The sequence below is a fragment of the Montipora foliosa genome, chromosome 6 (assembly GCF_036669935.1).
Source record: "Montipora foliosa isolate CH-2021 chromosome 6, ASM3666993v2, whole genome shotgun sequence".
Lineage (NCBI taxonomy): Eukaryota > Metazoa > Cnidaria > Anthozoa > Scleractinia > Acroporidae > Montipora > Montipora foliosa.
The window spans coordinates 31,028,707-31,041,206 of NC_090874.1; the positions used below are offsets into that span (position 1 = coordinate 31,028,707).

Below are 12,500 nucleotides of genomic sequence, written 5' to 3' on the forward strand. Positions count from 1 at the left end.
CGCATCCACTTTAAGTAACCGTAAACGGTTTAGTGCCCAAGGGAAGAATTTGTGGAGTAACGTCTTCCGCTAAGTATGAGCAATTACTGGTATTGTTTCGTTGTTGTCGTTTTCTTTCGCTCAGTCCTTTCGTTTCTGTTCTAGACATAGGTCATCCAGGCATCATGTAACCTTATCAGAGCTTCTAAAGATATGCCACAGAGAAAAAACCAGCTCTAAGCAAATTAAAAATAAACACTCAGTGTATAGCCATGTGCTATACGCACTCAAATGTTTGAGCACGGGTACGGACATAAACTTCAAATGATTTACTCGGCCGTTCTCAAAAACACAGTCTGCGGCTTACGTTACAAAACAATGACTCAACATACTAAAAAGCAGAAACTCCGTGAACTCTGTACACATGTTAACTATTTACAACTTGAAATTGACCCGGTTCTAGACGGTTTCTTGGGGAAAATAAGCACTAAGTTAACTCTACATCTCGCAGTACAGTAAGGGGCCCAGTTCTCGGCCACTTTTTGTTCAACGTTTATTTTTAGCGCCACAAATGAATCTGAATAAAAAGCAATGGCTTCCAAAGGTAGCGTTATACCTTGTCTTTCGTCCTGCCGAGTTTTGAGTTTACAGCTACTATATACTGTGAGCAAATCGAGGTGACACGAAGGTAGGTGAATTTGATTTCCACGAAAACGTGTTTGTTACGGCTACTCGAATTACATGGTCTAATTCAAGTTTGTATTTTATCCGTATAGGAGGCCCAAATGAGCCAATTCTTGGCATAATGAACGTAGAGTGATAAAGCTTTCTGTTAAATATAAACTTTTTCTGGCCTATTATATTCTTTTACCTGAATTCACCCATCAATATTTCCTTAGCACTTCCGCGTATTTGCCTATTCTCGGCCACACTGCTGGCCGTCGACAACACTAAAAAGTGCTCATTGTAATGGGGTGGCATGTTCCGACAGTAGCTATAAATTAAAACTATGAGTTTTGACTTACCGGACCCCGTTTTGAAATACCCAACTCTTTTTTAGCCTCGCTTGCCAGTGTATTTACCAGAAAAACTAGGTGTGCAAAAAACGTCCATTTCTAACATGAAACAATGCTCGTTAAGGATACTTTGTGGTCGAAATATCAAACACAAGCCTTATTAGTGACTTAACAACAAAATTGGTGATAAAGCGTTGTTTATTCTGAGGAATCGAGCGCACTCTTTTCAGTGGCCGAGAACTGGGCTCGCCGGCCGATAACTGGGCCCACGAACGAAGCCTCCATTTTCGTAATTACTCGGGAGAAAACAGCGTTGAGCAGTCGATAGCTTTACGCGTGTAAACTGAATGCTGAAGCTAGTTGTCTTTGAAATTTCAAGTCCTTAAGGCTATTCCAAGGTAAGAAATACAAGTTTACGTTTTTTGTGGCCGAGAACTGGGCCCCATACTGTACACTCCCCAAAACAACCTGCAACCTCCCCAATTTCCATTAAACTAAAGGTACAATTTATAGGAAAACTAGTGGGACAAAAATTTACAAGTGTTACGCGAAAACAATACCAACTAATTGTGAGACTAACGCAAAGGCAGCACCTAGAAAAAACTACCAAAACAGTACAATAAACTACAGATAAACCTCTACATAACTAAGGAGGCAGAAGATGAACATATAAATTAAAAATAATTCGCACACTCAGCTTTAAGTTTACATCCCGCCGATGCTTGACTTGAATAACTGCATAACCACCAGTGTGGACCACAAATATCATGATATAGCAAACTGGATTGAAACCAGCGAAAAATGCAGAAAGAAAACATCTTCCCAACCGTTTTCCACTTGAACACAAAAAGCATTGACTGTGTAAGAACTTTAGTTGATGTAGTATGGCTGTGTAGCCGCGTCGAGCCACAGAAAGCGCGCGAAAAATGAAGCCTTGCTTATGTTCAGGTGAGTTAACCTGGGTTGAGCCTGCCATCCAATCAAAAACCAGTACCTGGTCAGCGGTCGACTTAAAAGAAAAAGCTGACTTCAATGAGCTCTAAGCTTGAGCCCACGATGTGGTCACGTGATACTGGTCAGCAGATACCTTGTTTTGACAGGTGTCAATTGATCAAAAGATGGATGTCCAATATCAAAGATGTAATATATCAAACACGAGAAGAAGTGTTTCATCGGATATCCAAACACTGAGAAGCGAGTTTTTAAACCGATTTCGAGGTGGTTGGATATCAGATGAAACACTCTTTCGAGTGTTTGATATTGCTTCTCAAAGGAATCAGTATTTTAAGAGATATTTGGGATCAAAGTTGGCGAAATGTTATGCTTATTAAGACCACATATCCAAACTTCCTTCACGGTAGTGATTTCTTTTGTTTTTGGCTTATGAATTATTAATGCGTTTGAGAATTATGCTGTAAACTAGCATGATACTGGTCACATTGACATACATGGAGGGGTGGATGGACGTACGAACGTACCTATGTACGGACGGTTGATGATGTCATGGCTATCAAACCAAGATTTCTCGCATGGATGGGTTACCATATTTTCTTAACGATGGTGCTCCGTGCACGCGGAGCTCCGCTATAAGAATGTCTTGTATTCTTCTTGTTCTTAAAGTTGTCATATTCAGATTGTTGAGCAGAGTTTCGTATGTTTTGTTATTATCATCAGAAATAAGACGCAAAGCCTGCTTGTTTAGCAATTCTAATTTTCGCATATTTCCAGCTCCGCAAAAGTGCCATACACTACTTAAGAAATAGAAAACATGTACCGCGGCTCGTGTTCCCACAGCTTTTTCGAGTTTTCCCAAACTTTCACGAGTGTTTCTATTACATTATAGAAAATATGGCATGATAAAAGCTTTATACAACCTAGTTTTAGTATTAATTACTGGATACAATATTTCTGAAACGCTTAATAACCTTAAGCTGATTGTTAACAGGATCGCAGATGTCGGAAACATGTTTACTAAACGTTAATTTGCTGTCTAATTTAACCCCTAATAAGTTAATTTGATCTTTAAAATTATGTGTACGGCTAGTTTCTCCAAGGGTCATTACTTGAAATTTCCCGGGATTAGCTTTCAAACCGTTTATCTTGTACCAGTGAACTGCGTTGTCAAGTGTTTATTTTGCACTGTAAGGTGGTGTGCTGCCGGATCCTCATGTGAGTCATAGATTTGCTGATCATCTGCATAGATGTTTAAATTGGCTTTACAAAGAGGAAAATATCATTGATAAAAATATTAAATAAAAATGGACCAAGAGTGCTCCCTTGAGAAACTCCTCATTTAACACGTATCCAAGAAGAGTATGTGTCGCTGATTTTTACTCTTTGCTCTCTATCCTGCAAGTAATCTTTTAAAAGATGACATGTATGGTGGTTCAAACCGTAGGGCTTTAGTTTAATAAGCAGAAGTGCATGCAGTAGGCTGTAAAACGCTTTGCACAAATCGATGGAAATTGTTGCTACTAGTCTGTTGTTGTCAAGGCTGTCCATCCAGTCTTCAACCATTCTTAATAGCGCCGTTTGACAACTGTAATTTCTACGATAAGCTGATAGGTAGTCAGAGAGGATTCCATCGAAGTGAGCTTGAAGCTGGGAGGCAAGTAGTTTCTCAAATATGTTGTTAAACAGATGTTGGTCTATGGTTTATTTTGCTGAGTTCATTGTCCTTTTTAAATAAAGGTGTGACTTGGCCTTTTTTCCAGTTCTTAGATAGAGCAAAGAGGAAAACATATGACTGATGCAGATTCTTTAAGCAGTCGCAGAGTAATGTGGTCGTATCCACTTGACTTGTTTACTTTGATTTCTTTCAAAAGTTGCTCTGTGTAGATGGTGCTGATGGGTGAGAAACCAAAATCTGTGCGCTCCATGTCATTTTCTAAAATGGCTCGGACACTGGGATGCTCTTGAAAGTCGCCAGTGCTGTCCACAGGCTCGGCAATATCACTCGCTATGTTTACAAAATAATCATTAAAAATACTAATTATTTGCTTTTTGTTAGTGATCATCTTATTCCCTTCTTGTAGAATTACATTATTGGGCTTGTATGATTTACTGGTATGTAAAAAAGGTTGAAATGTGGTCCAAAATTGCTTTGGATCTTGATTTACAGAAGTCGACTTGCTTTTAAAGTATGAAACAATGGCCTTTTTTCGCAGAGAGGTACATTTATTCCTCAGAGATTTGTAAAGAAGATAATTTTCATCTGTTCTATTTCGTGTAAAGGCTTTCCATAGATGATTTCGATGGCGGATCGCTACAAAACAATGTTCACAGTGGAACACACAAGAACAAAGCAAGATCTAGAAATAACATAGAAATTTCTCCTTACCTTTAAAGCTTGCCGTTCCCAAAGAAAAATCATCTGTCCACTTTATCAAATACTGTCAGATGTGAGGTTTAATACTGTGTCAATCATCACGGGCGGAAAGGATTCCAAAGTAAATGTTTCCTCTCATCGCAATATCAGAACTCCATCACTGCGGCCAAGCGGTCTAACACACTCTCAGAATGCCAAAAAGCTTGGAAACGTGTGGGTGTTCTAATCGCCTATGCCTGTGGCATCCCACGTAATAAAATTATACCGTAAACGTCCATGTATAAGCCGCATCCGTAGATAAGCCGCACCCCGAATTTAGAAGCGCAGATTTTGGAAAAAAATGTAATACAATAAAGTTTGAAGTTCCAGTAACGTTCTATTGCTATAAACCAACAAGGACAAACAATCAAGGTTTCACCATAAAGTTGGAATTCCTTCGATATTGAAACAAAACGAACGAGTGTTTAGTAGCCAAGCTTTATAAATGTGGGGAGGAGTCTGGGCCAGGGCCTGGGTATCATGACCACGTCTATAAAGATGTTTGGAAACCCGCAATAGGCGAAACAATTCATGCAGAACAGGAGCTTGATAATGCAGTCGCCAAATTTGCCGAGAAGGTGGTCAAGGACAACGAAACAATCGAACATTTACCTCGCGAGTACTCGCGAATTTTGTGGTATTTTATCGCACGTGGCGGAAAGATATGCGTGGAAGTGACTGGCCGAAGACGTCACTGCAAACAGCTGTGCGGAGGAATGGAGATTCCTTGTAGGTTGGTGTTTACTTGTTCGAGCAAAGCGAAAATTAATCGCTTGGAAGAACTCTTAGAGAGCAAGATTCTCCGATAAACACTCGAAGACACATGTAGTTGTAGGTAATGACTAAACATTAAACAGAACTGCAAGCAAATTTAATAAATTAATATTAACAGTTCACACCTGACAATCATTACGCAATGAAAACTTACAAGAACTTGTATTGACATGAAATGTGCATAAAAATTGAAATATATATCAGACTCTATACTGAACATTGAACATTGATTAATTATTACTGCTATTCCAGTTCAGTTTATGTGATATTGCTTTACTTGTTCATGTTTAAAAACAGCTTTTGTCTCTAATTGTAGATTATCAGAAAGTATTTGATGCTGATCGTTCTTCTCATGTTGCAAGAGAAGCTTTGATGGTAAGTGAATGCTTGTTGTCCTTTGATGAACTTACAGTGTATGGATGCTTTCAAAATGGTATAGATGTACTCAAAACACTTGATATTTGAAGATCTTGGAGGAAGCTAATGCTTGCCCCCAAATCTCTTCCTGTCACATCCCATTTCAACCACATCCAAAGATCAGAGACTCTTAAGGCGAGAAGAACAAGCGACTGCCAGCTCAAAATTTTGTTAGAACAAAAGACAGTAATGTTCGACTAGTTAAGGCATCTGTGACAGGGTATAAGGCATGTTGGTTTTTCCCCACGCTTGCATCGCATGGTTAGGGCCCAGTTTAAGCAAGCAGCAGTAGTAGTAGTAGCAGGAGCAGCAGCAGCAGCAGCAATAGTTAACAATGTATGTAGTAGTGGTAGTGGTAGTGTACGAAAGCCCACTTTCAATATACTGGTATATGAAAATTCAGTCCTAAACAAAAGGCACCATCTCGCGACTCGGCAATTTGATAAATATGTGATAAAGGGACTAATCGGGCAAGTAATTTTGCGCGAGGCCAATTTGAAATTACGAGCACAATCGTTAATTAATCGTAACTATGACAAAATGGTATTTGCCGTGGTTAATCGTAACTATGACAAAATGGTAAAATGCCTATTTGATCGCACGCCGATTACGCGACAAATAGGCACGCGTAAAACCAATCAGATTCAATAATTTTTTAACTACAGTGACTTGGGGGGAGGAACTTGGTGACTAAAGAGGATGTGAAAATCACCAACTGCATGTACATGTGCTCTCCTCTGGCAAATGAAATCAGAAAGATGTGTCAGGTGTCGATTGTGCCGTTGGTGGGTGGTTGTGTGGAGTCTTGTCAGTTGGAGGGTTTTTTTTAAAGATGTTGAGATTCCAGATATGTTGGGTGATTGTAGGTATCTGCAGTCTTTGGGACCACCCTACTCCTTCAGAAGACACTTGGTCTCTAAGCCCTAAGCCTGGGGCCAAGGCTAAGCAGTGTTTACGTCTGCAGAGTGAATACCATCGCCTCACAAGTTGTTCTGTCCACAGAAAGGCAGAGATATTGGTATTATTAATCCGCCATTGCATCTGCAGGAAATACTACGACGCATGGAGCATGTGGCCTAGGATACCTTGCACGGCCAAGTGGAATGATCCAACTTTTTGTGGAACAAACTCATTGTTTAACGATCTGAATAGGAATTATATGTCCGGATACTCATACGCAAGTGAGTTGTCCACTATCGTGGGTTCAATTCCCACCCTGGTCAGAGTTTTTCTCTGTCCTTGTTTGGGCCCAGTTCCATCAGTAGGGCTAACGCTCACATGGTTCATATGGGATAGAAATCTAGCACTTTACATTACACTACACTCTCTCCAGTTAACTCTGTTTAAAATATAAGCGCTACACAGCCAACGTTTGTATAAACGAACCTTTCCTTGTACTTGTTCACTATCTATGTTCAGTACTCAATGAATTTTGAAGGAGTAAAAGGGGAAGTATCACTACGGTCCCAGCTCTTCACTCTCTCCCATTTCAGGTCCTGGTGTATGTCCATTTTTTCTCTCTCCTTCTCCAGTACTCTTTTGTCAACGGGACAGGCAACGTCTACATTTTCGGTAACTGCTTCTGGTCTATGCTCGTACCACTTCTCAGAGTGGAGTAACTTATTCAGTTTCCATAGATTCCGGTGAATGACTCTAGCGATGTTTTCATGTCGCCATTCTTTGTACTGTTTTTGCACTTATTGTGTGCACTTAGAGGATATGTGCGCTACAGTTTCTTCCATTTCACCGCAAATCCTGCATAGAGGGCTTAACTCTTCTTTGTCGATGTGGTGTTTAATTCACTTGGTTCTGAGTTTGTTCTCAGTATGTACTTCTCAGAATCATGCCAGACTGGGTCGGGTTTGTGGTCATACCAGTTTGCTGTTCTTTCAAAACCACACTTCTCACTGAGATCCCAGTGGATAACGTGGGTGACCTTATAGTTTCTCCATGACTTGTACTGTTTCTGTGCAAGTGCAGTGCATTCTGATACTAGTTGGCTCACTGTTTCTGCTCTTTCTCCACACATTCTGCATGCTGGGGAAACACTTTGATTGTCAATAGACCAATTTCAATATATTAAAATTCAATCCAAAACAAAAGGCATCATCTCAAGGCTCTGGGGACTAGACTCATACAAATCCTTATATTTATTCCCCAGAGCCTCGAGATGGTGTCTTTTGTTTTTGATTGAACTTTAATAGATCGAAATTGGTCTGTTAGGTTCTTGGCACTGTTTGTATGCAAAGCCTGGTCTTGTGCGACCATAAGAAATTATTCACTTTCCTTTTTAGCTTCCCTCTCTTTTGGTGATTCCTCAGAAAAAAAGTTGTCAAACGATTTTCTTGAAACTTTCCGTGAATGTTCCCTACTAATCCCTGTTTTGAAAACTACAATAGAAAAGATATGTCACCATGCTTGCTTAAAAGATACAATGGTCCAATCTTACCCCATTGATGCCTGTACCGATACTAATCACATGTTTTATTTCACCGGCTCAGGGTGCATTTTGCAGTAGCTGAACAAAAGGGTTTTTAAAGTACCACTTGAAAAATTACCTGATAGATAGAAAGTCTAGAGCATATGGAACACTTTCTTACATAGTTTATGGAAAAATCACTCGACTTAGAACGACGTTGACTCAAAACGTTTCTGGAGGCGTTGTTTTCAAGATCATAATTTACATCCCTGGGTAAGCGGCTTTGTGTATGTTTTTAGCTATGTCTTTTTTCCCTTCCGAGAATTTTTGTTTGATTTTTTTGTGTTAAAGGGCATAATTTGTACACCAAAATTATGAAAGAAAAAATAGAGATCACTGTGCTTGTTTAAGAGTAAACCAACATTGTACCTGTCTATCTTGATTTTCGTAGATCGAAACAACAAAATTTGCCGTGTTCTCGGAATACGCACGCTTATTCGCAAAGAATTATTGTCATTCACAACTTTTCTTATGTGATTTGAGAACTGTTTTGGCTTGTATGATCGACTTACTTCATATTTAAATGTTGCAAATTTGACCAATTTGTAAATATTGACACACCGTATGAGCAGTACAGGATGCACAGTGCAATTCTGAGGAATGACCTTAAGGTGATTCCCTAGTATTGCACTGCGCATCCCGTTCTGCGCATAACACAGCATAGGCCATGTTCGTATTTAGGCATGCCTAAGAGGCTTTATGGTCAAATTTCACGATTCAGTTCTGTTTTCTTTGTCTCACAAGTCTCAACGGACATTTCTAAACAAAACAATGTTTCGAGAGAGTGAGAGTGAAACCGCGCTATCGGGGAGACGTGTTGTTCAAGGGTCGAGCTTGGTTTGCTTTCTGTTTTCTCCTAAACGAGGTTGGTGACCGATCTTTTTTTATTTTATTCTCCTACTTCCCCCCTTTCCTCGGATTCTTGGAGGTATTTCTTCGTGTTATTTACCTTGACATTAATGCCTGTGTCGCAAATGGAGGTTGGATGCCCAAGGATCTGGGGACTGGTACCAACGACCCAAACCCAGGTCCGTGGAATACCCCATAAAGCCTGCCCTACCCGCAACCCAGCCACGAGCCCCGCCCGCCACACAAGACCACAAATCAAGCACCCATCACACTGAACAGTAAATTCAATGGAAAAACTATAAAGGAGGGGCCGTGACTCCCCTGAGTAGGGAGAGGAGGGCGGGGAAACACTTGAAAGCACCCGAGCGCCAACACACCGAACGCTGAGCCAAGCAAAACCACGAGGACATGCGAAGGCGCACGCATAATATGCAAAAGAACCGCTGACCACTAGAACTGCCAGAAGACGCCACGGAAAAGCCCCACATGCAAATAACATACGCACACGCTAAAAAACGCTGCAGGCACACCCCCAAAATACTGATAAACGCTAACGCCACGCAACGCAACGCCACGCCTCGCCAGACAAACTGTGCAACTTTCTCCTGGTTGTTAACTAAGAGTAAATTGCATTTAACCCTATTTAACGCCTGTGTCGCAAATGGAGGTTGGGTGCCCAAGGATCTGGGGACTGGTACCAACGACCCAAACCCAGGTCGGTGGAACACCCCATAAGCCTGCCCTACCTGCAACCCAGCCACGAGCCCCGCACATCATGCCGAAAGGACCTCCGGGTTGTCCTTCCGGGTTGGACAACCTGGAGCAATGGGGGCTTGTCGCCACTCAGCCACAGCCTCCCAAGGGCCCAGACCTGAGGCACCAACTCCAGCTAAAAGCGACATCAATGCACTACCTGCTAAGCCAACTGACTAGACACCTGGGTCAGAACGCCAATAAGTGTGCGGATATACCGTTGGTACTCGACCACCGGCCTTGATGAGGTGATCCGGATCTCCCCGAACCGCAGCTGTAGTGGCTGCACCAATTCCCGGAAGCTGTGACCTGAGTAAGAACCATGATATCCCGCCGAGTGTAAAGTAGACTGCACCATGGATGACAGCCACTGCCGAGTTAAGGGACGACCGTCCACAAAGCAAAACAGCTGCCCTGGAGACAGGCCCCACAGAGCCAAGAAGTTACCAAAGGCCGCCGATGGGCAAATAGTACCTTTACCACGGCCTACGTAGATGACACAGCCAACACGAAAGGGGTCAGTCTGAGAGGACTTAATGTGGACTCTAAAACAAGTAGGATCCACAAATGCATCTGCTTGTACGTCACTAACCGCTAGATGGATACTGGGGTCAAATGAAGAATTAGTGGTGAACTTGCCTGCACGCAAGAAACCAAAAAACCCCAGGCAACACACCGCCCAGAGCATGACATGCTCATGGCACTTCAAGTCCAAGGAACGCTGAATGATCTGAAGGAGATCAATCGTAATCGGGAGGCGAATCGGGGGGGGGGGGACCAACCCTGTACATGCTTTATGCCCCTCAATAAACGCTGCATCTGTAGACAGTTGACCTGGGGATCAGGTAAGCCGTTGTCAATGTGAAGGGACCACACTGCACTGAGGTATACCTTGATGGATGAGTGGTGAAGGTTATCAGCCAACAAGGGCCCCCTCTGGACTCAAAAGGCCCTCCTGGCGGCAGAACTCGGCATAGCGATGCTGGGTGGATAAGTAAACCCAACGTGTAGATGGAGCGAGGCCCTGAGTGAGAAAAAACCGGCATCTCGCTGTCAGGAGAGCTGGAGGAATTGGTGTTGGAGTTTCCGCGGCTTGTAGGGCCAGGTGCCGAAAGCGCTGCGACTGGAAACGAGAGAGAGAATCCACAACAAGGTTAGTTTTTCCACGAACTGATGACGCTGTAAAAGAAAATGAATGGCGCACTGCCAACAATACCAAGTAATGCAATAAAACCATTAAGTCTGCATCTCTGGAGGTACCTGACGACAATACAGCCACCACTGACTCGTTATCACATAGGAACTCGACCCGCCATGAAGACCACTGAGAACCCCACAAATGAGCTGCCACAACAATCAGAAACAGTTCCTTATAAGCATTAGAGATTGTTGAGAAGCTGACCACGCACCAAAAAACCATTGGCTGTTGAAAATCGCTCCAAAGCCCAAGTAGCCTGCAGCATCTGACGAGACTTGGAAGTCTAACCCTAAACCCAAAAAACCATTGGCTGTTGAAAATCGCTCCAAAGCCCAAGTAGCCTGCAGCATCCGACGAGACTTGGAAGTCAGGGAGAGGGGCCCAAGCAGGCATCAACAGCCTCCCAGCTCTGAAACTATTCCCGCCACCAAGTCAGGTCCAGATGAAACGCCCGGTTTAGCCAAATAGGGTGGTTGTTACGCCTAAATGTACATAACAAGTTAATCATCCGGTGGATAAATGTCCTCCCCTGGGGGGCAATCTTACAGACATGGTGGAGTCGACCACTCAGGGACTCTTGCTCAATGCAGGATGGATAGGCGTGTAGTGGGGCCCTCCAACTTACATGGGTGAAGGGGGAGGCCGAGGATGGAGCACAGCCAGATGCACGCCTGCAAGTTGTAGTGACAGGCCGGAGAGGCTGGCGGACCCAATGTCATAAAATCATCCAAGGAATGACGAAGGAAATCAACCCCATAGTTATGAGTCAGTATCCATTCGACCATGTCTGCAATGGAGGTAAAGATGTACGGAGCCTAGCGTAGTCCACCATGTCCACGTAATATTTTTCACACCACTTCATGCCCAAGAGGGAATGATGCTGCGGGTGGATGGCCACATTGCGGTAGGCGCTTGGCACATCCAACTTGGCCATAAGAGTTCCCCGGCCCCGAGCCATAATGCCATCGATAAAAGAATCAACAGTGACATACTGGACTGAAAATAAAGGCTTGGGGATGCCGTCGTTGATGCTGTGACCCTCAGGAGATGAGAGAATTAAGCGCCATTGACCAGGTTGATTGTTCTTGGGGATAACCCCAAAACGGCTGATGTGCAAATCTGGAAAAGGCAAGGTAGTAAACAGGCCTGCCACCCTCCCACAGACCCCTGTCTCCAGGAAAGCATCTATGACTGACGGGTGAACAAGGGCAGAATACATGTTAGCGCAAGCTGAACGCAAGGAAACTAACCCTAACTTAAAACCAATGTGGAATCCCTCCCTAAGACCAGTAAGAACGTAGGAAGCTGCTGCCTGATCAGGGTAGTCACGCAACTCCGCTTCAAATTGGGACAACTGCAACGGGAAGACTAAATGTACAGGGGCTAATAGAGAAAAAGAACGAACTGGAACAAGACTGCTGGGTGTACCCGCTGAGCCTAGACACTTGTAACGAAGACACTGAACACGGCATGCCACGCTGTAGGTCAAGCAAATAGGAACAATACTATTTACACCATATACACAAGAAGTAACAGGGAAAATGTCCGCTCAAAAACGCCCCCCTTTGGCGGGGAGGGGGTGACAAGACTGGGGTTGCGAAAGGGGCAGCTATCCTTGGGGTGATCCCCATCACATGAGCTGCAGACATGGCAGAAGCGGCATTCCTC

The 12,500-nt window shown here is 43.2% G+C and overlaps 1 protein-coding gene across 1 annotated transcript in view; it reads left to right on the forward strand.

Moving 5' to 3' along the window:
- The window catches only part of LOC138007128 (tetratricopeptide repeat protein 1-like), a 27,047-nt gene that overhangs the window by 9,615 nt on the left and 4,932 nt on the right, over positions 1-12,500 (forward strand). Inside the window, exon 6 of the mRNA XM_068853873.1 lies at positions 5,453-5,511. Within this exon, the coding sequence (XP_068709974.1) occupies positions 5,453-5,511 (59 nt within the window). The remainder of the gene's footprint in view (positions 1-5,452; positions 5,512-12,500) is intronic.